The 27,473-nt window shown below is 35.6% G+C and overlaps 2 protein-coding genes across 13 annotated transcripts in view; one reads left to right on the top strand and one right to left on the bottom strand.

Moving 5' to 3' along the window:
- LOC128680802 (protein madd-4-like) overlaps window positions 1-27,473 on the top strand; it is a 328,414-nt gene that overhangs the window by 214,671 nt on the left and 86,270 nt on the right. The window lies entirely within an intron of this gene.
- On the bottom strand, window positions 23,277-25,991 carry LOC128680812 (uncharacterized protein). Its single transcript, XM_053764242.2, has 4 exons — window positions 25,688-25,991; window positions 25,116-25,286; window positions 24,585-24,828; window positions 23,277-24,238 (listed from the first exon to the last, which is right to left on the bottom strand). Exons 1-4 carry the CDS (start codon window positions 25,892-25,894, stop codon window positions 23,982-23,984), a joined length of 879 nt encoding a protein of 292 aa, XP_053620217.1. The 5' UTR covers window positions 25,895-25,991; the 3' UTR covers window positions 23,277-23,981.

Below are 27,473 nucleotides of genomic sequence, written 5' to 3'. Positions count from 1 at the left end.
GTTGCTATTTTAAGCTTTAGGTAGTAAAACAATTAATGTATATGGTTCCCGCCCTAGAATATATTCTATATGAATTGTTTTCACTACATATTTTGTGTTTAAAAACGCTTAACTTCAACAAACGCATAAAACGAACAGAAAAAAGCAAGAAACACAAAACATAAAAAACCAACGCACAGAGCGAGAAAATCGCTAAAAGGTCGACTGACTTATCTGGTTTACACCAGTTTATAGTGGTTCATACTGCCTCGAGCTAGAAACGGCCAGATTACCATTTAAACGGCCACTATTTACGCACTAATTTTGGGCCAATACGCAAACATTTAGGATGTCAATAGAAACGTTTGGTCCAAATTTGCATTCTAAACAAATTGGTTCTGTTTGCGGAAATGGTTATTTTAAAATGGATAGAATTTAAAAAAGGATGTTTTATGTGTGGTTTGAGGAAACCATAGGAATTATTTTTCTTAGTAGTAACGCCGTAATGTGACATAAGGTCGTGATTATGAAGAAAAAACATATTATGTATCCCATTTGAAAAAGTCCGACGTTCGTGTAATCATCGAATTTGGAACATTCGGCACTGATTTTGTGACCAGTTTGTCAATGGGAATGCGGTTATTGAATGTCTCTATTCCAGGGCGGGCTCCATTAATGTCTAGTAGTGAACTCTCTTCGACAAAACGTTACCAAACCCTAAACAAGATGAAAGAAGAAGTAGTTCTTATAAAAACAGTATGTCTCTAAGGTTTAGAAGAAATTACCTAACACTTTAGCATGGTAATAACCAGCCAAGTTAAGTGGCTTACCGCCGAGTTAAATAACCCGGCCCATTTAAATACAAAACTGAAAATTATGTAAACAAGACACTAGCTTCCACGGAATTGATATAAAGTGTCAACAGTGTCGTGTTGCTACTGGCATTTCCGACGCTATGAAAGCTGTGAAAGTTTTAACAGGTAGTTTATCATATCTTAGTGTTTTCCACCATTTTAAGTAACACAATCCTTTGAATGTTATGGGAAAATACATTTCCTGCAACCGCGCTGCTATTACGATCGGTCAATTTTCTTTAGCATAAAGAATCATTTCCAAAATCAATCACTCATAAAATTGACTGAATTAATATTTTAAAGTAAAACTAATAGTAAAACCAATTCATGTCTTTGTTAAAATTTGAAAAATTCAAATGACAGCGCGGCCAGCGGTCGAAACGCACTGAGAACCACCAGTCACGTGGTGCCATAAAGTGCAACTAAAAAAAATAAGAAATAAAACATTTTTATAAGCTGTTTCGGACCTTGTTACAATGGTCCGTGGTCGCGAAACGCGAACGCAAAAGTTTAAAAGTAAAAAGAATTAGCTTTAGTGATTATTAATCATCAGTCGGTCCGTATGCCTGCCTGTGCCTGTTTGGTAATTAAAAAAAAACTTCAAAAATGTCTTTTTTTCAACCTATTCCGTCCCAAAGCTGAGCAAAGGTCATACAAAAATGTCATATTCGTTGAAAAAAATGCACAGTGACATAAATCTTTTTGCAATGGGGCTGCAAAAAGACCAATAAAAAGCGTGTCACACCTAATGTGATAATCCAACATCCATCATAACCATGGATCAAGGTAATCCCTTCCACAATTTTTTTCGCATAAACAATAACGTTGGTAATAAATCTACTGACAACATGAATATTGATGAGTTACGGGAATAGGAAATTAATATGGGTTGAGTGACCAAAAAAATTTCTGGAGCTCCCATAGATAAAAGAAATATATTAGGAGCTCCTCTGTACAACAGGACGCTCAGATTTTTTTTCTATAAAACGTTGCAAAATGGGAAAAAATGACGGATTTTGATTGTACTAGAATGGGCATTGACGGTGTGTTATTGCTAACACTGGTGTCAGATTTTATTCAAGTCGCCTAAAGGCATATGACATGGCTTTTACGACCACTTACCGCCATCTAGTGGCAGGTAGTCGCATACACACTAGTGAACTAAAATATCCACCAGTGTGCAGGTTTCCTCACGATGTTTTCCTTCACCGGAAGCAAGTTACATAAAAATCATGTCTGTGCAGTAAACCGTTGAAGAGTTCCCACTTCTGGAGCCGTTCCTGCATCATCAGATCATGCTTTTAATAATAATGCATTGTTATCTAAACTTAACGTATTCAGTACATTTTTCATACAATTTCTTTCTATTCTCTTCTATTTTGAAATTGACGCGTTTACGGACAATAAATAAAATTTATATTGGGACAAATCACACAGATTGAGCTAGCCACAAAGTAAGTTCGAGACTTGTGTTATGGGATACTAACTCAACGATACTATATTTTATAATAAATACATAATATAGAGAAAAACATCCAAGACCCGGGCCAATCAGAAAATGACCTCTCGGTTCAGAGGCAAGCACTTTACTACTTTACACTTACTAATTGTATAACAAATACATATATATATAGATATACATCCAAGATCCGGGCCAATCAGAAAAGGATCATTTTCCATCATGACCCGATCGGGGATCGAACCCGTGACCTCTCGGTTCAGAGGCAAGCACTTTACCACTGCGCCGCCGAGGTCGTCCAACCAATTAATGTAATTGCCAATACACAACAGCATTGTATATATATTGTGCGCGCAGCTCGTCTATGTTTGAGACGTTAGCCGATTGGGACCGGGAGATATTCCGACCGTGGTAATTCATTGTAATTGTAGTCCCAATCACGTAAGAACTGTTTGGTATTGGTTGAATCGGACAGCAATATTCTGAAAGAAGACATAATATAAAATAGTAAGAAAATAATTCTACTTTTCTTTGTTGTAATTTGTATTGTATTTATTGATCTTACCTATAATTATATACTACTAGCGGGCCGTCCCGGCTTCGCTCGAGTAAAACAATAATAAATTATACACCTAAACCTTCCTCAGGAATCACACTATCTATAGATAAAAAACGCATGAAAATAAGTGCATTAGTTTTTGAGATTATCGCGAACAGACAGACGCTGCAAGATGATAAATAAATATTTTTCCATTATTAATCTTCACTTTCATATATTACTATATTACGTCATTGTTGTGAAATAGTAGAAATAAAACAAATTCACCGTTTGTTATACACTACCGACATGATAAATCCACACCTGGTTATATATTATATAATTTATCAAAGATAACTGAAAGCTGGTGTTCCTGAAGTGATAGTGCTTGCGGCAGACGCGCGGGCGCGATGCCGACGGACTGGTTTCGCGGCCCGGACCTTAGCTGACCGCCGTGCATACCTCGGGAGCAATCGCATGGATCGACGGTGTTCTTTCATTTTATTCCCATGAATATATTTAATAGTCTTCGAAGAATTTTATTTATCAGTCAAGATATCTAGAAAACCTAGGAGCTTGCCATTCAAACAACTGATTATATTAACTAGATTCATAATTAAACAGGCTCTCAGTTCTCATCATATTGAGTACTATCCCAATAGTATGTGTACAATTATTACCATTTACCAAATACACACAGTTTTGGTGTAATGCACACTGTTTGCTTGAGCCGTCTCACAAATTTGATTTATATCTAGTAAATAGTAGTCTAGACAATACTGTGTTTATTTACTTTGTGGTGTTAAATTAATATTACATTATGATACAAATTTATATGTATTACAATAGAGATTTTCGTGCGAAACGCGGTGTAGAGCGCGACAGTAAGTTCGTGTTTGTTAATCAATGCATTTTGTCTGTCTGTCATACAGTGAAATTGTAACGTTAAACGTCGCAAAAGAAACACTAGTCCTGTAAAATTTGTGTTTAAAATATGCAATAATTTTAAATAACAAAATAACCTTGATTGTCTGCATATTTTTTAGGTTTAGGTTTAAAGAACTTTATTTCCTCATAAAGAATTAACAATTCACTTACTGAGAAAAAAGTAAATAGCGAGCGTATACAAAAATAAAAATTAAAATAAGGAACTATGTAGGTAGTCACAAAAATCTGCGTCGACTGCTTGATTGCACGTCGGGCAACCACGGATCTAAAGTTCACATAGCGTAATCTGGATGTGGCATAATGGTATCAATTTGATTTTTTATTATATGATTTTGTAACATTTTAAATGATTGGTTTTGTTGAGATTGTATTTGATTTTTATAATTTGTTTCAATGTCTATTTATAATTTCATGATTATTTATAAATTATTATTGTGTACGGATTAATGTTTTTTTTTTTTGTTTTTTTTTTTCCTTATTGTAGGTTTTTAATGAATTTCTTCTAATATGTATTGTTTTAGGAGTTTCTTGAAACTGGTTAGTGATTTTGTGTCTTTGATTTCTATAGGTAATATATTATACATTCTTACACCTTCAAATTCGATATTTTTTTTTGCCATAATTAGTTCTTGGAGTGCGAGATATTAAATGATTTGCATTTCGCAGTTTCATTTTTTGCGATTGTCCTTTTTTCTGAAAAGATAATGTCGTATGAATCTGTTTTTTTCCTTATATTACGTATATTTAAAGGCTATATTTGCAAAACAAATTCATTTTACTATTTTTCATGGCGTCGAGTCACCCTTTACTTACAAAATACATTAACTTTAAAAAATAAATCATTATTTATATCATTACATGGTATAAAACGAAGTCTGTTCCCGCTGTCTGTCTGTCCCTATGTATGCTTAGTATCTTTAAAACTACGCAACGGACATTGAATGGGCCCAATTTTGCGGATTTTTTAAATAGATAATGTGACCCAATAGGAAGAGTTATATGCATATAATATACATAATATTGCACCCGTGCGAAGCTGGTGTATCACATTCACTCAACGAGAACAATTTTGTGAACTTACGATTTTTAACATAACTAAATACAAATAAAATGGAAAGAAGTAATCCTATAGAATTTATCCAGCCTTACGGTCATTGAGGGATCCCAAATAAAAGGCGATTCCCTATAAAGGCTTAAATTACCGATTGCCGTCACGTGCTGGCGACCGCTATCGTTTGGACCCACATATTGATAATTTGCGATGGCGCTGAATCAGTGTTTGTGGGATCAGACTTGTTTTTCCAAGGTATTCCTCCAGGCTCAGCCAGTTTGAAGCGCAACGCAACTATTCCTCGAAGAGCAAAGAAAGAAAGAAATGTTTATTTGGATTAATTCAATTTTAATTTTATTTACACTAAATTAATAATTTTAACACTATACTAGTTGTACGCCGCGAACTTAAACCCAATAAATAATTACAAAATTGTGAATATTAAAAAAAAAAACGATTGAACAGATTTTGATGACCCACGAATTTAAAAATTCTGTTGGCATATCCTGTATACCTTTTAAATTTCATCAAAATCGGAATAACGATTCGAAAGTTATCGCGTTACAAACAAAACACATACAAAATAATATTTTTGCCCCAAGTACAATGTTAGACCTCGTTCACTTCGCTCGCTCGGTCAGTTAGTAAAAAGTAAAAAAGACGAATAATAAGATGATACCCCCACAAAAATGGCCCCCGCTCAGCATGTGTCTTAGCTGAGCCGTGACGCTGATTTTCTGCGGGCACCGTCTGTTTACACGAAGCACACCATTTAGTTGCGAAGCTGTGGTACTCCAGTGGTTAAGACCGCCTGTGATCGGAAGGTCCCGAATTCGGATCCTGCTCGTGCCATACGTCTGACTCATGTCTGGAGTTTTTATTATACCACATGCTTCCGGCGAAGGAAAGCATCTTGCGGAAATATCTACACTAATTGGCAGTTAAGTAGTGTGTATGCGATTATATATATGATATAGTCATAAATGTCATGTCAGATGCCGTTAGGCGACTTGAATAAAATCTGACACCAGTTTTAGAAATTAACACACTCGGAAACAAAAAAGGAATTTGATAAAATATAACAAAATACATAATAATATGTATCTGTGTCAATATAATATAGAACATAATTGTAATAATATATGCCAATTTCGAATATAAAATTTACTACACATTAACATTTTATTTTTTATTTTTATTACAACACTTAAGCTATTTGTTAAAAATAAAAATCAAACCTAAAATAATAAATATTAAATTAATTTAAATAAAAACATTGACACTAAATCGCCGTCGTAGTGCGGTAAAGTTCCCAGAAGGCTGGGAACAATAATTGTGAGAAAAAAGGAAATTGATAAAATATAACAATATTCATAATTGTATTGACTTGTGCATGTGCACAGTCTGAAATAAATTAATTTCATTTAATTTCAAAAGGTGCACTTCGGTCATTACGTGCGCTTTTAAACATGGCTTCGCTTCGAGAAATGCCTCGTTTCATTATACTTACATAGTTACGCTACTTATAGTTACTTACATAGTTACATTATACTTACATAGTTACGCTACTTATAGTTACTTACATAGTTACATTATACTTACATAGTTACGCTACTTATAGTTACTTACATAGTTACATTATACTTACATAGTTACGCTACTTATAGTTACTTACATAGTTACATTATACTTACATAGTTACGCCTTTCATGTTTTCTTTTTCTCACAACATCGCGTGTAGTTTCATTTGACACTACGTGATCTGCGCATATAATAAAAATTTTCAAAATTGACTTCACAACCGAACTGTCGTCGTCATTTATCAATATTATTGTATCAGCTACAAAAAAACTCATCTTTGTTCACCATTAGGCTAGATATAGCTTAAACACAATCAATTCTAACCTATTTGAACATATGTAATGCTTGAATTTAAGTGGTATCAACTAAAAAAACATTCAAACTCTATATTAATCTCACACAAGTCCAAATATAATGTTGATTCAAGATCAAAATTACTCACCAAGACCATAAAATTACTCAATAAATAAATCCTAAAGCAATCTGAGCTCAAGAACAATAGAAAACAGTGGAGGTTATAAATAGCACTTGGTCGAGTGGACGTGACAATACTACGGAGGAGGTGCTCCGTTTGAATCGTAGCTCTTTATTTGTTACATGCACTTATCCACAATTTTCCTTGGGAAAGTAAGAATGTTGTACTTGTTGTGTATTCGAGCACTCAAGATGTCATTGAACAATTTAAATCGAAATCTATTTTGAAGTATATTAAAAGTGCCGAAGATTTCACACAATAATTTCACATTGTATCGCTTTGATCTGTTCGTATTGAGTTGTGTCCGATTTTTGTTTTAATAAGCAAATTACATTGATTAAGAGACAAAAACTAGATGACAATTTCAAAAACAGCTAAAACGAATAACTATTGAAATAGGTAGTACTTACGTCTAGTTACAGACTCTCCGATTTGACAGTTGGAGAAGGAAGGCCGTCAAATGTGTTTCTTTCTCTTTCTGTCGTCTGCCAAACACCCAAAAATTCTAAAAGCAATGAATCCATATAGTAGAGTGGACTATACCGCAAGGTTATGCGCCCCATCCTCGCAGCGTCTTATGAAAACATCCATCTATTTAGGCGGGACGTTTGCAAATGATAGCTCCGCAAATAATACTCTAATTACGTATTTATCACAACCACATTACTATATATACGCCACGCCGTACCGCAAGCAACTAAATGCTTATATCACGGTAATATGGGGAAGTGGATATAGACACATAAATTACAGGGGGTTAATCAGAAAATTAACCAAGAGCCCGGCTCCATTACTCTGTTGCGTTGACATGTTGCACTCCGTTATGATCCACAATGAATCTATATAGTGGAGTGGACTATAAGGTAAAGTTTACGCCCCATCCTCGCAGCGTATTTCTATAGGTTTTGGCATTGACATGCGTCCACATGTAAGTACGTTGAAACTACTCACGTTTCGGCGTTGAACAATAGAAGATGAAGCAATCGGCGCGGAGCCTTATTGCTTTTTACTTGCGCAAGTAGCTGGCCCGTTTAAACGCTCCTTGAGTTCTAGGCACGTCGACAGTAGTGCCCGCACTTACTCTGATATAATTATCTCAGTTGAAACCACGGGAAATGATCAAACTTCACATTACATAAATCTTACGTGTTCGTAAAGAATACTGTTCAACAAAAATAAATTGTTTTAAAATTGAACAGCTCGATATCGCTACGTTACATTGTGTGTAATGTAAATTTTGTGTTCCAGTTACCTTTGGTCTAATATAAAATAATAATAAAAAAATAAAATCTCTAAAATACCTAACAAAAATAAAAATATGCATGTTTAAAAATATATTTAGCTGATTATTCATCAAAAATATTTTTTATTTAATTAATTTGATTGTTTTTAAATAATTTGATTGTTTTTAATTAATTTTATTGTTTTAATAATTTGATTGATTTAATAATTTGATTGATTTAATAATTTGATTGTTTTTAATTAATTTGAAGCACACTTGTTGTAGTTGTTAAAAGGTGTGGTTCAAAGAATAGTGATGTTGCGCTTCATTAGATGCGCTTTAAAACGGGTGCGCTTCTAAGAATACCTCATTAATAACTAATTAGCTACACGAAAATGATATTCGTGACGGAATTTCTTTTCGAAATTTCCACAGAGGCCGATGAACCACCCAATTATTATTAGTTTAAAACACATCTATCAAATATTCATCTTTTCGTAAGCGTTACTGTTAACAGTGGTTTAATTTTATTCAAGTCGCCCAAAGGCATCTGACATGACATTTGTCTACCTACTGATTTAGTGGCAACTAATCACACAGCAAATAGTGAACTTCATGATCCAGTGTGCAGGTTTCCTTCATCATCATGGCACTCCATGATGATGAAGGAAATCTTCGAATTGAAATTTGGAGGTCAGCATACGGAAACCCTCGCGGCTTTGGGTCGCTTTTTTCAGTTGGTTGTATCTAAGTCCGGTCCAATCCTTTATGTCATCAAACCACTTTCGTCGAGGGCGGCCAGGAGGTCTTTTGCAATTCAAACTAATTATAAATTATTATAATTCAGGTTTCCTTGCGATGCGATGTTCTCCTTCACGGGAACCAACTCATACTTTCCAGGATTCGAACCTATAGGTCCTTTCGATCACAGGCGGACGGTCTTAACCACTGGACTAGCAGCGCTTCCATCACATCAACTATTGCTATAAACATGACGCCTTCATCCTATTCTGTAACACGTGAATAGGTATTGTTCGTGTTCGTGATACATATCTATACAAATAGAAGTGACAATAGATACCGGCTGCTGTTCCTGTTTACGTATTTAAATGCCCTTCTTATCTAAGCGTGCTGTTGTATACTTGGACGTGATTCCCCGATACCCAGAGTAAATAATACACTTGTGAAAAATTCAGCGGTGATTTCACGACCGTCCGCCGGCCGCTGTAAAGATTATTTAAATAGCATATCTCGCTGTCTCCTTTTACCTATCTCACTAGCAATCTGTTACAATTTCAATAAAATAACGCTCTCGATATTATGATGACGTACTAATTACCTTCAAATAAGGAAGTATTCCAAATGGACATAATACATATTATGTCCGTTTATATATTTAGCATCAAAATGGACATAATATACATATATTATGTCCATTTTGATGCTAATCCCTGACCTTCACTAGTTGGAGAGGCACCCATAGAAGAAGAAGAATATGTATATTCTGACAAGGAAATGAAGAACTACGGATACACACTATTGAACTAAACTGCTTTTAAATTTTATTAAAACCAATCCCTTTCTGGGAAAAGTCCGCCTTTGCACGCGTCTTTTTTTACTTTACTGTTTAGTCTGTATGTGTTTTCTTGCAATAGGAAGAATTTACAAACAAACAAAACAAACCACAAAACTTATTTGTATTTTATATCAAGATAATGTATTAAATCTGAGCCAGACGATGTATCAAGTTTGTTTATCACAATAAAATTATGGCTATGTTTTGTTTTTACTTCTGAGAAGACAATGAAAGTAAATTCAGTATCTAGAAAAAAAAATACTCGAATGCGCGCTACAAAACTTTGTTCAGAATCGAAATCGAATCTGTGATGATAAGCACAAATATTTTTCGCGCCGGGAATCGAACCCAGGGCTAACGGACGGGTGTATTGGCCGCTACTAAGTCGCCGTTTTATAGATTCATTCCTTTCGGATTGGAGTTTGAAAATACGTGTAGAATAGTAGAAAACTACATTTGTTCTTAGCAAGTTGCCGCGGAAAGTGGTCACGACACACTGACAAGATAAGTACCGCACTCCGGTACAAAGAGCTAAGCGCGATCGACTTTGTAAAGAGGCGTAAGTGATGAGAGGAAGGCGGCTTTACAAAACGTTATTTAGGGTGAGTTGCACCAGTCAACTTTGAACTTGGCATTAAACTACGCTCCCGGTGACATTTAGAAATAAATGCGTTTTTCTGCGCAGGTTAAAGTTAACGTCAAAATTGATGGTGCAACCTACCCTTGACTTGCAATGTATGAAAGTCAGTATGTTTGTTCAGGTGAACGTGGGTGGAATCTTTAAATTAAAATTTGCGGTATCTTGAACAGGTTGAATTGAAACTAATGCAAGTTTGGATGAATATTCATTATTATGATGTGCTTGGGCTAGAAAGGGCTATCAATAAGAGAATTCCTCAACAGTCTACTGATGTCATTTTTGAGACAATTTTTTATTGCCGTCAGAGTATGTTATTGCATTCAACAGCATTCATTCATTCATTCCATTCATGTACCAATATGGAGAAGGATATAGATTCATACCGGAAAAATAAATGTGCCCGTGAGAAAATCACGCGGGCAATGGCGCGGGCAAAAGCTAGTTGAGTAATAAATCTACACTTCTGCAGCTCTACTCTGTTACCCACTAAACAAATGCAAACATTCGCATATATTTTGGACTAGCTGATGCCCGCGACATCGTTCGCGTGATTCTGTATTGCGCCATACGCAAAGGATTTATTAGTTACAACAAGGTATTGAAACATAAATGAGTGCAAAGACGGACTTATGCAATATCTTGCAGCCAACCTTAGATAGTTAGTTTAGTTTGGTGTATAAATAGGATCCTCTCACCGATTGATTAATAAAAGTATCGATAATTAGTTTAGACCACAGTGTAACAGCGTAAGCCGCTAACTTGCACCAAACTTCATAAGAAACGCTTACAAACTCAATTTGTGCGGTTGCCGCGATTCGAGCACTAAGATACACACATCGCTTTTGAAACAAAATTAACTTGTTTGTACTAACTCTAAAACTCTTTGAATATTGTTGCTATTTTAAGCTTTAGGTAGTAAAACAATTAATGTATATGGTTCCCGCCCTAGAATATATTCTATATGAATTGTTTTCACTACATATTTTGTGTTTAAAAACGCTTAACTTCAACAAACGCATAAAACGAACAGAAAAAAGCAAGAAACACAAAACATAAAAAACCAACGCACAGAGCGAGAAAATCGCTAAAAGGTCGACTGACTTATCTGGTTTACACCAGTTTATAGTGGTTCATACTGCCTCGAGCTAGAAACGGCCAGATTACCATTTAAACGGCCACTATTTACGCACTAATTTTGGGCCAATACGCAAACATTTAGGATGTCAATAGAAACGTTTGGTCCAAATTTGCATTCTAAACAAATTGGTTCTGTTTGCGGAAATGGTTATTTTAAAATGGATAGAATTTAAAAAAGGATGTTTTATGTGTGGTTTGAGGAAACCATAGGAATTATTTTTCTTAGTAGTAACGCCGTAATGTGACATAAGGTCGTGATTATGAAGAAAAAACATATTATGTATCCCATTTGAAAAAGTCCGACGTTCGTGTAATCATCGAATTTGGAACATTCGGCACTGATTTTGTGACCAGTTTGTCAATGGGAATGCGGTTATTGAATGTCTCTATTCCAGGGCGGGCTCCATTAATGTCTAGCAGTGTACTCTCTTCGACGAAACGTTACCAAACCCTAAACAAGATGAAAGAAGAAGTAGTTCTTATAAAAACAGTATGTCTCTAAGGTTTAGAAGAAATTACCTAACACTTTAGCATGGTAATAACCAGCCAAGTTAAGTGGCTTACCGCCGAGTTAAATAACCCGGCCCATTTAAATACAAAACTGAAAATTATGTAAACAAGACACTAGCTTCCACGGAATTGATATAAAGTGTCAACAGTGTCGTGTTGCTACTGGCATTTCCGACGCTATGAAAGCTGTGAAAGTTTTAACAGGTAGTTTATCATATCTTAGTGTTTTCCACCATTTTAAGTAACACAATCCTTTGAATGTTATGGGAAAATACATTTCCTGCAACCGCGCTGCTATTACGATCGGTCAATTTTCTTTAGCATAAAGAATCATTTCCAAAATCAATCACTCATAAAATTGACTGAATTAATATTTTAAAGTAAAACTAATAGTAAAAACCAATTCATGTCTTTGTTAAAATTTGAAAAATTCAAATGACAGCGCGGCCAGCGGTCGAAACGCACTGAGAACCACCAGTCGCGTGGTACCATAAAGTGCAACTAAAAAAATAAGAAATAAAACATTTTTACAGACGTTTTGGACCTTGTTACAAAAGAAACGCGAACGCTAAAGTTTTAAAGTAAAAAGAATTAGCTTTAGTGATTATTAATCATCAGTCGGTCCGTATGCCTGCCTGTGCCTGTTTGGTAATTTAAAAAAAAACTTCAAAAATGTCTTTTTTTCAACCTATTCCGTCCCAAAGCTGAGCAAAGGTCATACAAAAGTGTCATATTCGTTGAAAAAAAAATGCACAGTGACATAAATCTTTTTGCAATGGGGCTGCAAAAAGACCAATAAAAAGCGTGTCACACCTAATGTGATAATCCAACATCCATCATAACCATGGATCAAGGTAATCCCTTCCACAATTTTTTTCGCATAAACAATAACGTTGGTAATAAATCTACTGACAACATGAATATTGATGAGTTACGGGAATAGGAAATTAATATGGGTTGAGTGACCAAAAAAATTTCTGGAGCTCCCATAGATAAAAGAAATATATTAGGAGCTCCTCTGTACAACAGGACGCTCAGATTTTTTTTCTATAAAACGTTGCAAAATGGGAAAAAATGACGGATTTTGATTGTACTAGAATGGGCATTGACGGTGTGTTATTGCTAACACTGGTGTCAGATTTTATTCAAGTCGCCTAAAGGCATATGACATGGCTTTTACGACCACTTACCGCCATCTAGTGGCAGGTAGTCGCATACACACTAGTGAACTAAAATATCCACCAGTGTGCAGGGTTCCTCACGATGTTTTCCTTCACCGGAAGCGAGTTACATAAAAATCATGTCTGTGCAGTAAACCGAAGAGTTCCCACGTCTGGAGCCGTTCCTGGGTGCACCATCAGATCATGCTTTTAATAATAATGCATTGTTATCTATACTTAACGTATTCAGAATTTCAGCTCAATTGGTTGAAGATATTCGCTTGCGTTGAGTTGCAAGATTCCACCCGAGTAGGATTGCAAGTTAAATTAAAAGCTTGTAAAAATTTAAACAAATCTTAGAACAAATAATAGTCCTAATATTTAAAAAATAGAAATAAATATGTATAAATGTATGTATAAATGTATTTCATACAATTTCTTTCTATTCTTTTCTATTTTGAAATTGACGCGTTTACGGACAATAAATAAAATAAATATTGGGACAAATCACACAGATTGAGCTAGCCACAAAGTAAGTTCGAGACTTGTGTTATGGGATACTAACTCAACGATACTATATTTTATAATAAATACATAATATAGAGAAAAACATCCAAGACCCGGGCCAATCAGAAAAAGACCTCTCGGTTCAGAGGCAAGCACTTTACACTTACTAATTGTATAACAAATATATATATATAGATATAGATATACATCCAAGATCCGGGCCAATCAGAAAAGGATCATTTTCCATCATGACCCGATCGGGGATCGAACCCGTGACCTCTCGGTTCAGAGGCAAGCACTTTACCACTGCGCCGCCGAGGTCGTCCAACCAATTAATGTAATTGCCAATACACAACAGCATTGTATTTATTGTGCGCGCAGCTCGTCTATGTTTGAGACGTTAGCCGATTGGGACCGGGAGATATTCCGACCGTGGTAATTCATTGTAATTGTAGTCCCAATCACGTAAGAACTGTTTGGTATTGGTCGAATCGGACAGCAATATTCTGAGAGAAGACATAATATAAAATAATAAGAAAATAGTTCTACTTTTCTTTGTTGTAATTTGTATTGTATTTATTGATCTTACCTATAATTATATACTACTAGCGGGCCGTCCCGGCTTCGCTCGAGTAAAACAATAATAAATTATACACCTAAACCTTCCTCAGGAATCACACTATCTATAGATAAAAAACGCATGAAAATAAGTGCATTAGTTTTTGAGATTATCGCGAACAGACAGACGCTGCAAGATGATAAATAAATATTTTTCCATTAATAATCTTCACTTTCATATATTACTATATTACGTCATTGTTGTGAAATAGTAGAAATAAAACAAATTCACCGTTTGTTATACACTACCGACATGATAAATCCACACCTGGTTATATATTATAGAATTTATCAAAGATAACTGAAAGCTGGTGTTCCTGAAGTGATAGTGCTTGCGGCAGACGCGCGGGCGCGATGCCGACGGACTGGTTTCGCGGCCCGGACCTTAGCTGACCGCCGTGCATACCTCGGGAGCAATCGCATGGATCGACGGTGTTCTTTCATTTTATTCCCATGAATATATTTAATAGTCTTCGAAGAATTTTATTTATCAGTCAAGATATCTAGAAAACCTAGAAGCTTGCCATTCAAACAACTGATTATAGTCACTAGATTCATAATTAAACAGGCTCTCAGTTCTCATCATATTGAGTACTATCCCAATAGTATGTGTACAATTATTACCATTTGCCAAATACACACAGTTTTGGTGTAATGCACACTGTTTGCTTGAGCCGTCTCACAAATTTGATTTATATCTAGTAAATAGTAGTCTAGACAATACTGTGTTTATTTACTTTGTGGTGTTAAATTAATATTACATTATGATACAAATTTATATGTATTACGAGTACAATAGAGATTTTCGTGCGAAACGCGGTGTAGAGCGCGACAGTAAGTTCGTGTTTGTTAATCAATGCATTTTGTCTGTCTGTCATACAGTGAAATTGTAACGTTAAACGTCGCAAAAGAAACACTAGTCCTGTAAAATTTGTGTTTAAAATATGCAATAATTTTAAATAACAAAATAACCTTGATTGTCTGCATATTTTTTTCCTTATATTACGTATATTTAAAGGCTATATTTGCAAAACAAATTCATTTTACTATTTTTCATGGCGTCGAGTCACCCTTTACTTACAAAATACATTAACTTTAAAAAATAAATCATTATTTATATCATTACATGGTATAAAACGAAGTCTGTTCCCGCTGTCTGTCTGTCCCTATGTATGCTTAGTATCTTTAAAACTACGCAACGGACATTGAATGGGCCCAATTTTGCGGATTTTTTAAATAGATAATGTGACCCAATAGGAAGAGTTATATGCATATAATATACATAATATTGCACCCGTGCGAAGCTGGTGTATCACATTCACTCAACGAGAACAATTTTGTGTGCACTTACGATTTTTAACATAACTATACAAATAAAATGGAAAGAAGTAATCCTATAGAATTTATCCAGCCTTACGGTCATTGAGGGATCCCAAATAAAAGGCGATTCCCTATAAAGGCTTAAATTACCGATTGCCGTCACGTGCTGGCGACCGCTATCGTTTGGACCCACATATTGATAATTTGCGATGGCGCTGAATCAGTGTTTGTGGGATCAGACTTGTTTTTCCAAGGTATTCCTCCAGGCTCAGCCAGTTTGAAGCGCAACGCAACTATTCCTCGAAGAGCAAAGAAAGAAAGAAATGTTTATTTGGATTAATTCAATTTTAATTTTATTTACACTAAATTAATAATTTTAACACTATACTAGTTGTACGCCGCGAACTTAAACCCAATAAATAATTACAAAATTGTGAATATTAAAAAAAAAACGATTGAACAGATTTTGATGACCCACGAATTTAAAAATTATGTTGGCATATCCTGTATACCTTTTAAATTTCATCAAAATCGGAATAACGATTCGAAAGTTATCGCGTTACAAACAAAACACATACAAAAAAATATTTTTGCCCCAAATAGAATTAAAGTTAGTAAAAGGTAAAAAAGACGAATAATAAGATGATACCCCCACAAAAATGGCCCCCGCTCAGCATGTGTCTTAGCTGAGCCGTGACGCTGATTTTCTGCGGGCACCGTCTGTTTACACGAAGCACACCATTTAGTTGCGAAGCTGTGGTACTCCAGTGGTTAAGACCGCCTGTGATCGGAAGGTCCCGAATTCGGATCCTGCTCGTGCCATACGTCTGACTCATGTCTGGAGTTTTTATTATACCACATGCTTCCGGCGAAGGAAAGCATCTTGCGGAAATATTTACACTAATTGGCAGTTAAGTAGTGTGTATGCGATTATATATATGATATAGTCATAAATGTCATGTCAGATGCCGTTAGGCGACTTGAATAAAATCTGACACCAGTTTTAGAAATTAACACACTCGGAAACAAAAAAGGAATTTGATAAAATATAACAAAATACATAATAATATGTATCTGTGTCAATATAATATAGAACATAATTGTAATAATATATGCCAATATCGAATATAAAATTTAGTACACATAAACACTTAAGCTATTTGTTAAAAATAAAAATTAAACCTAAAATAATAAATATTAAATTAATTTAAATAAAAACATTGACACTAAATCGCCGTCGTCGTGCGGTAAAGTTCCCAGAAGGCTGGGAACAATAATTGTGAGAAAATCTGTCACCAGTTCAATATTCATCATTATATTGACTTGTGCATGTGCACAGTCTGAAATAGATTAATTTCATTTAATTTCAAAAGGTGCGCTTCGGTCATTACGTGCGCTTTTAAACATGGCTTCGCTTCGAGAAATGCCTCGCCTTTCTTTTTCTCACAACTTCGCGTGTTCCAAGTTTCATTTGACACTACGTGATCTGCGCATAAAATAAAAATTTTCAAAATTGACTTCACAACCGAACTGTCGTCGTCATTTATCAATATTATTGTATCAGCTACAAAAAAACCTCATCTTTGTTCACCGTTAGGCTAGATATAGCTTAAACACAATCAATTCTAACCTATTTGAACATATGTAATGCTTGAATTTAAATGGTATCAACTAAAAAAACTTTCAAACTCTGTATTAATCTCACACAAGTCCAAATATAATGTTGATTCAAGATCAAAATTACTCACCAAGACCATAAAATTACTCAATAAATAAATCCTAAAGCAATCTGAGCTCAAGAACAATAGAAAACAGTGGAGGTTATAAATAGCACTTGGTCGAGTGGACGTGACAATACTACGGAGGAGGTGCTCCGTTTGAATCGTAGCTCTTTATTTGTTACATGCACTTATCCACAATTTTCCTTGGGAAAGTAAGAATGTTGTACTTGTTGTGTATTCGAGCACTCAAGATGTCATTGAACAATTTAAATCGAAATCTATTTTGAAGTATATTAAAAGTGCCGAAGATTTCACACAATAATTTCACATTGTATCGCTTTGATCTGTTCGTATTGAGTTGTGTCCGTTTTTTGTTTTAATAAGCAAATTACATTGATTAAGAGACAAAAACTAGATGACAATTTCAAAAACAGCTAAAACGAATAACTATTGAAATAGGTAGTACTTACGTCTAGTTACATACTCTCCGATTTGACAGTTGGAGAAGGAAGGCCGTCAAATGTGTTTCTTTCTCTTTCTGTCGTCTGCCAAACACCTAAAAATTCTAAAAGCAATGAATCCATATAGTAGAGTGGACTATACGGCAAGGTTATGCGCCCCATCCTCGCAGCGTCTTATGAAAACGTCCATCTATTTAGGCGGGACGTTTGCAAATGATAGCTCCGCAAATAATACTCGAATTACGTATTTATCACAACCACATTACTATATATACACCACGCCGTACCGCAAGCAACTAAATGCTCTGAGCGCTACGACTTATATCACGGTAATATGGGGAAGTGGATACAGACACATAAATTACAGGGGGTTAATCAGAAAATTAACCAAGAGCCCGGCTCCATTACTCTGTTGCGTTGACATATTGCACTCCGTTATGATCCGCAATGAATCTATATAGTGGAGTGGACTATACGGTAAAGTTCGCCCGCGAATACGCGGATATCTATCCGCGAATACGCGAATACCTATAGAAATACGCGGCGCCCCATCCTCGCAGCGTATTTCTATAGGTTTTGGCATTGACATGCGTCCACATGTAAGTACGTTGAAACTACTCACGTTTCGGCGTTGAACAATAGAAGATGAAGCAATCGGCGCGGAGCCTTATTGCTTTTTACTTGCGCAAGTAGCTGGCCCGTTTAAACGCTCCTCGAGTTCTAGGCACGTCGACAGTAGTGCCCGCACTTACTCTGATATAATTATCTCAGTTGAAACCACGGGAAATGATCAAACTTCACATTACATAAATCTTACGTGTTCGTAAAGAATACTGTTCAACAAAAATAAATTGTTTTAAAATTGAACAGCTCGATATCGCTACGTTACATTGTGTGTAATGTAAATTTTGTGTTCCAGTTACCTTTGGTCTAATATAAAATAATAATAAAAAAATAAAATCTCTAAAATACCTAACAAAAATAAAAATATGCATGTTTAAAAATATATTTAGCTGATTATTCATCAAAAATATTTTTTATTTAATTAATTTGATTGTTTTTAAATAATTTGATTGTTTTTAATTAATTTTATTGTTTTAATAATTTGATTGATTTAATAATTTGATTGATTTAATAATTTGATTGTTTTTAATTAATTTGAAGCACACTTGTTGTAGTTGTTAAAAGGTGTGGTTCAAAGAATAGTGATGTTGCGCTTCATTAGATGCGCTTTAAAACGGGTGCGCTTCTAAGAATACCTCATTAATAACTAATTAGCTACACGAAAATGATATTCGTGACGGAATTTCTTTTCGAAATTTCCACAGAGGCCGATGAACCACCCAATTATTATTAGTTTAAAACACATCTATCAAATATTCATCTTTTCGTAAGCGTTACTGTTAACAGTGGTTTAATTTTATTCAAGTCGCCCAAAGGCATCTGACATGACATTTGTCTACCTACTGATTTAGTGGCAACTAATTACACAGCAAATAGTGAACTTCATGATCCAGTGTGCAGGTTTCCTTCATCATCATACGGAGGTCAGCATACGGAAACCCTCGCGGCTTTGGGTCGCTATTTTCAGTTGGTTGTATCTAAGTCCGGTCCAATCCTTTATGTCATAAAACCACTTTCGTCGAGGGCGGCCAGGAGGTCTTTTGCAATTCAAACTCATTATAAATTATTATAATTCAGGTTTCCTTGCGATGCGATGTTCTCCTTCACGGGAACCAACTCATACTTTCCAGGATTCGAACCTATAGGTCCTTTCGATCACAAGCGGACGGTCTTAACCACTGGACTAGCAGCGCTTCCATCACATCAACTATTGCTATAAACATGACGCCTCCATCCTATTCTGTAACACGTGAATAGGTATTGTTCGTGTTCGTGATACATATCTATACAAATAGAAGTGACAATAGATACCGGCTGCTGTTCCTGTTTACGTATTTAAATGCCCTTCTTATCTAAGCGTGCTGTTGTATACTTGGACGTGATTCCCCGATATCCAGAGTAAATAATACACTTGTGAAAAATTCAGCGGTGATTTTACGACCGTCCGCCGGCCGCTGTAAAGATTATTTAAATAGCATATCTCGCTGTCTCCTTTTACCTATCTCACTAGCAATCTGTTACAATTTCTGAACCAATAAGAGAACGCGGCCTCCGAGTTTCGTGGTCTTTGGCTCTGCCTACCCCGTAAGGTATAAAGATATGATACTGTGTTCATGACTATAAAGCCAACGATAAACAGAATACCCATGTTTATTAATATTAGCACAGATTATATAATACTTCTAGTATTCTAGTAGTAAATCTGGTACAACGAAGGAATTTAATTCCATTTGAATATGTTCAATTCAACATACAAGTGAACATGACAAACGAATTCAGAACATTATGCGAACATTAGTCCATATTTATACCAACAACACAAATTCCTGTTGTAATTCGCTATTAAATATCAAAATTCACTGACGTAATTAGCGCTCATTTGAAGTGTTATGCGGATAAAACCGCCCAATACCAGTTAAAACTGGTAAATACCGAAAACGGCTGGTTTAAAACATATTTCTATGCAGTGTTTTGACGGGGGAATTTACGTGTTAATATCATAGGATTAAAATGATTGATTTTACGTTAGAATGTTTGTAAATAATGTTCTCAGATATGTGTTTGATGTTGGTTTAATTACAGGAGTGGATTAAAGGTACATATCAGAGCCGTGCCACGGAAATGTTGAAACATTTGTCTTTCCCAAAAAATATACAATTTATTAATATGAACTCGATCACACAAAGGTATGTGTCATTTATAAATGTTGTTCTCGGAAACTTCCTCGGCCTGAGAATATCCGCAAATTTCCAAAAGAAAAAATTCTCATCGTAAATTTCACGGGAACGATCTGGAGAAAATTCTCGGAATTTATTTATTTACTACATTAATAATTTATGTACTTACACAAAATTTATGTACTTTTTATCCCGAAATTTCCACGGGAGCGAAGCCCCTAGATGCATCTAGTACAACATATTTTGCTCGTGGTTACATTACTCTCATAAACTGAAGCAAATAAAGTCTGATACATATTCCTTAACATAAAGCTCGTGCTTGTACGCAATCCGTACTTGACTTAAATGACGGATGAAGCAAGGGTACCCGTGTCTATATAGGGCACGGAGAAATTGTGAAGTTGACGTATTTTTTACAATATTTAAGGAGCATACATCCAGACTATGGTATTTTATTTATTACTAGCGCCCCATCCTGGCTTCGCTCTGATAAAAACACAGACTTATGTTAAAAACCCCTAAACCTTCCTCAGGAATCAATAAATAAATAATAATTATATTGGGACAAATCACACAGATTGAGCTAGCCCCAAAGTAAGTCCGAGACTTGTGTCATGGGATACTAACTCAACGATACTATATTTTATAACAAATACATATATACATAAACATCCAGGACCGGGGCCAATGAGAAAAAGATTACAAAAAAAAAATGTATTTATGAGTGTTGATTTTAAATAAATACCCGGGTTATCGGGTTCTCTTATAGTGGTACAGTTCAAATGTTGCACGAATAAAATTCGATGTTGCACGAATAAAATTCGAACTTGGGACTTTTTGGTCACAGGCGGGACAACAAAGCTTTAAAAATCCAGATCTATCTGAAAATTACTATCAATAATAAAATCTAGGAGTAGGTTACACCAGTCAACTTTGACGTTAACTTTAACATGCTACAGCCTTCGTTTAAATAAAATTGCGTACTGAGCACACCAGTCAACTTTGACGTTAACTTTAACCTGCACAGGTTAAAGTTAACGTCAAAGTTGACGGTGAAACGCACCCTAAGATTCTAGTATAGTGGAGCTCCGAGGCGAAGCTAGTATAATTATTGTATCATATAGCGATGTATCCAGTCAGATATCGATATCTAAATGGCGTAGCCAATTTGTAAGGTAAAGTTCTCTATGAATCTACCGGAGAAGTGTCTTATCAACTCAAATCATATATATCGGACTAAAATTATCTACGTCCGTAATGTGTAGTATAACAATGATGGCCCAGTGGTTAAGACCTTCCGCCTGTCATCAGGTTCGCATCCTTTGGCGCGAACATTACATTATTGATGACCTCGGTGGCGCAGTGGTAAAGTTCTTGCCACTGAATCGAGAGCTCCCGGGTTCGATCCCCGGTCGGGTCAAGATGGAAAACGATCTTTTTCTGATTGGCCCAGGTCTTGGATGTTTATCTACATATGTATTTGTTTGTAAAATATAGTATCGTTGAGTTAGTATCCCATAACACAAGTCTCGAACTTACTTTGGTGCTAGCTCAATCTGTGTGACTTGTCCAGATACTCGTACATTTATTTATTACTCATAGAATATATATCAATCTGAATCATGTATAAGGACCATTTTGTTATGTAACTGTATATTATTCTTGAATAAATAAAAATATAATAGTGTGGTCGAAATTCACTACAACCACCTCTTCGTACGACCCGATTTAGATCCACTTTCCTACTGCTAACTACCGTGGTCTGTAATTTTCTCCCCGCTTCGATATTTCGCGAATCCTACGATTTTGGGATCTTCAAGGCAAGAGGCATTTTTTGAGCGTGTAACATCCCAGACCAAATTTCGCACTCAAATTTCTAATAAAAAAAGCTTATCCCGACCGTCTGTGTGTCAGAAACGCGGAGGCGGTTCAACCATTGATCATGTGGTAGTAATAACAGTGTGACGTGACAATCCAACTGGAATTAATGTATCTGTTATGGATATTGGAAAAAATATACACAAGAATATAGTCTGTTGATAATCTGCTATTTTGAGATTCTTGATTTAGGTCGGTCGGTGGTTGTTTGACGCCTAAGTCTATATTTGACACTCGTGCCACTAAATTTTGTTTCCAAACTAAGGTTCCAATACAGTCAAAAGCACATTAAGCTGTCAAAATTCATTGCAAACTCGCTCCAATCGTCATAGCTCAGAACAACTTGATATACAATCGATTGTACTTTATGTCGGTTGGAAGCGGTGGTGGCCCATTGCTTAAGACCGTACGCCTGTGATCGAAAGATCTCAGGTTGAAAACCTTACTCGAGCCACACATGAGTTTTTATACCAATGTAACCCATGTGTATAATAGTTTCCAATATTTTGAGAATCTCATATTATGCAAATAAAGGGTCAATTCCGTCTTGTTATATTATAGAATTCATGTAACTTTTAACCTAAGTAGTTACTGTAGAGAAAATCTTTATTTCCTATCCATTTAGTTACGTGGATGTAATTACATAGTTAGACGTTTTAAATTAAAGTATATTTCCTATAACGATTATACCTCAATCTGTAAAGTCGGTTGAAAATGAGAATTGCTTGTACTATTTTTAAAAATGGTTTCAAAAATTACGCTTTTGTTAAAGGACTTGATAGAAATCTTTCTGCTAATGTATTTGATAATACAGGACCAAACATAAATAAAAAATCCACTTTAAGTATAAGTATAATTAATACTAATAAGTATGACAAGATAGAACATGAATCCATAATTTTCTACTGTATTAAATCTACTGCAGCAGTTTACAGAAGATGTACAGTCAAGATCTCATCTACTTGTACAAAATCATTACAAATTCTACTTTATCACCACCCACAATATAGTTCCATGCAGGGCAAATCAACATATGGTTGACTTTATAAAGTGACATAGTAGATTTCCTATTCATTTTAAATAAGAGAAAGAAAGAGAGAAGTTACAAGACTGTGAAGAGCTCCAGTCTCTTGAACCGTGCAAAAAAAATATAACAATGGTATCGGCACTATACAGCATGAAATGTATAGTAGAATAGTAATAGATATTATTGTTCACTTCTTAATAACCAACATTCAAGGAAACAAACTCTTCAGATTCTGTATATCAATCCACATGGAATCGTAAATAACAATCACATTAATAGTATTCTTATCATACTTCAATTTCAGCTATGGCTAACAGCAGCTATAGCATTAGAAAGAAATACAAAGCTACGTTACTGACAAATCCTTTCAATCATCATAAAAAAGTGAGTAGAAAGAGATAAATGAATACCTCTGTATTACCTCTGTATTTGTATAGAAAGCGTGAATGAATATAATGGGGCAGGCACGCAAACTCACAAAATACCACTACAATTAATCGAGTGCGATAAAATCGAGTTCACTTCTTAATGACCGGTTTCCAAGAGATATTGTTTAGCCCATGGAATTGCCTCTTCAGATTATGCCCATCAGCCCATTTGGAGTTCAAGTAATGATCGTTATCATCCTGCTCCAACTTCTTCCATTCTTCTTGCTTGCGATATGCATGGAGCATCAATTGTTTCCTCTCATCCTCAGTCATGATTGGCTCGCGACCTGGAGCGCTTTCTGAAGAACAACACAGCTTCACTGTCACCTTGCATTTGTCGTTCTTGCCTGGAAGTTTAATGACTTATTAGAGAAACTCTTCAGAATTAAAGTACCATGAACGGTTCACGACAATTTAATAAAAAAACAAATTAAAATTAAATCCTTTTTTCCAACTATTTAGTCTGTTGCGGTTATAAATTAATATAAATGGTATCAAATGGTGTGTTTATTAAAAATGTTCCTTGAACTACCAAAGTAGTTGAAGTATCACAATGTTAAACATTTGCATTATTTGCATTCTGACGTTTTTGGCCCAAACCCTCCATTCCACGCCTATTTTTCACTATATTCAATATATCGTTTGAAAATTCTCGATAAATGAAATCATGTTACTACAAATCAACATCCTTACCCAAATGATCACTCAGCTTGTTTCCACTGAGAAACTTCTTCCCACAAGCCCACAGGCAAGCCTTGGCTGGATCAATCACTTCATTCGCAGCTTGAGTTCCGCTCAGATCTTCAACATTGTCCAGCTCCATTCGAACAGGGTCGTGAGGAGGTAGACCGCCAGGGAAGACTATTTTGGTAGCTCCCCTCAACTCGTCTAATGCTCTGGCTACATCTTTTTGTGTTACGTATTCACGGAGGTCTACCTGAAATTTCAGTTCAATTTTTATTCTTTCAACATCATCAAACATCCAAAACCTAGATCAATCTAAGGTAATTTCCCTTCATGCCCTGACTGATTAGGATTCTAAACTGATACCTGCGATGTGGCAGTCCATCGTGATGACCATGACCAATTAAGCTTTAAATAATTTTGGCTAATTATATAATGGAAGACCTGTAATATGGTCAGTTATTTAGTTTATATATGGCCAGTTTAGTGTAGTTTCAGGAAGTGGGATAGTTGAGGCACAACAGCTATGGAAAAACTTACATGTTTCTTATCAATGATGGCTTTAGCAGTCTCGGCAGCCTTCTTCAGCACCTCTTGCATGTTCGGCGGTGGAGCCAGTCCACAACGGCGACCCATCTCGTCCTTGTTCTCCACGTAATTCATTGGGGCACAGCGCTTAGCCCAGGGGTCTTCGAGTTTTAGTTCTTTGATCTGAAAATACAAATATTGCTTTAAATCTTGTCCTCATTTCGCACGTGGCAAAAAGTAGCCTCTATCTGTCTTCACCGTCAAAAATCGCCTCAATATAATGCTGTTTTGATGTGAAGGAAAGACAACCAAATACTCGTATTTATAGTTTTTGTATACTATTTGGTTGTCCTTCTTATTCTTATTTATGCAGAATAAAATGCCTCTATCACTCTGTAGCTTTCCAACAATCGACAGATCCAACAATGAATTGAAATCAATACTAAAAATTACCTCAATCCAATGCCCCGTTTTGACGAAAACAAAAACAAATACTCACACTTTCCTCATTCTATCAAAAGTTAAGGCTCCTTTCTTATTCATTTCTCTTTTGGATCAAGGGTAAAAAATACTGTTTTTCTTACCTGATCATCATTCAACCCCTGCATTTCCAACGGCAAGAAGGTGCCATGGTCCTTCAATTCGTCCAATTCATAACAAATTCTTGTCACTTTGAGTCTTCCATTGAAGATCGCTACCACATCCTTTACAACATCATCAACTTGCTTATCAACATTAGTTTCGTACAGAAATTGATTTTCATCACCTCTTTTTACTAGCAGAATCACCATTTTAAACTACTTGATGAAATAATCTCGAATATTATAGAAACCAACCAAGATTTGAAAGAGTTGGTTCGAATATTGAACAAATATGGGTCGCTATAGTGACCGATTTTCCGTTGCTATAGTGAAGTCAATACTATTCGATAAAAAAGGTTTTGCTTTGTGAAATTTTTCGTTGATATCACAGGCTGTAATGTAATTTTCTTATGTCTGTGGTTGATATTCATGTTAGATGCTAACCATAGAATTGGTAGGTACTCCGTACTTACTAAATCCATAGATCCATGGAATTAGTAATACTCCGTACAAGTACTTACTAAATCCATGGTTAAAATATCATGTGGCGCCATGCCATGTGAATGCCGTGAAGGTAGTCTTGTCAACTGAAAGGCAACAACCGCATCCTTAAAGAGTGTTGCGTATCCCTAAAGACTGTTGACGCCAGGCGGTCATAAAATCACAGTGAAATCTTTTGACGATGCCGGGCTTCAGGCGTCACAGCCATAAATGAAATCAGGAACACGCGAAGATAAGACAGAGATGGTAGATTGAAATTTCACATCGTGTTCAGACCAATATATAAATTGCTTGCACTGCAGATAAACAGAGTTGGCCGTAGAATCGACGCAAACGCTGATGCTGAGAGATTTTATTACGATAGCGGGTCTTCAGATAAATATAAATTGGATGCGGTTGGCATGGTGCACGTTTGGGTAAACTATTTATATATGTACATGAATATGACATACATTTTTGGGGATGGCTAAAGGATTTTCAAAAATCTTATGCTGAACATAAAAAAGCATAAAAAAGTAATAATTTGTGAATTATGAAGGAAAAACCCGTGACATATTGGATCATGGAATTGGTAGGCATGTACAAGGAAGTACCTACTAATTTCACGTACTGGATCGATGTTGTCAAAAATTATATGCGTGGTCTGTCTGTCCATTGGATACCGAAGATTGTGGGTAGTGCAAAAGGGAACTCCTACGTTTTATGGGTAGTAAAAAACTAAGTCTTGAGAAAAAGCGGAGATAGAGTTAAAGTGTTGGAGCAGGCCAACCTTTATTATATAATATTCTTTATTTCTTTTACATATGCCTTCGTTAAACAGCTTGTCCATCGACAGGCTTTTAAATATTGCAACTGCTCCGACTCTCTCTGGCCACTATGTTCTATGATGGACCAGCGGTTTCTTTCAAGTCATTTCCCTAATCCTAGTCTTCTTTCATCGTCTAATCTTCTCAGTGAGTAATTTGTCGAAACTACATAAGCTTTCCTATATCATAAATTAGTTGCGTCCCAGGGCTTCGCTCCCATGGGTATTTCTGCATAAAAAGTACCCTATGTGTTATTCCAGGTTATATTTGTACCCGTGTACCAAATTTCATAACTATTCGTCAAGTAGATTTGGCGTTACACGTAATAAATTATAAATAAATATATAAGGACAAACACACAGATTGAGCTAGCCCCAAAGTAAGTTCGAGACTTGTGTTATGGGATACTGACTCAACGATACTGTATTTTATAACAAATACATATATAGATAATCATCCAAGACCCGGGCCAATCAGAAAAA

The sequence above is a fragment of the Plodia interpunctella genome, chromosome 25 (genome assembly GCF_027563975.2).
Source record: "Plodia interpunctella isolate USDA-ARS_2022_Savannah chromosome 25, ilPloInte3.2, whole genome shotgun sequence".
Taxonomy (NCBI): Eukaryota; Metazoa; Arthropoda; class Insecta; order Lepidoptera; family Pyralidae; genus Plodia; species Plodia interpunctella.
This window is presented reverse-complemented; position numbering and strand designations above follow the sequence as displayed.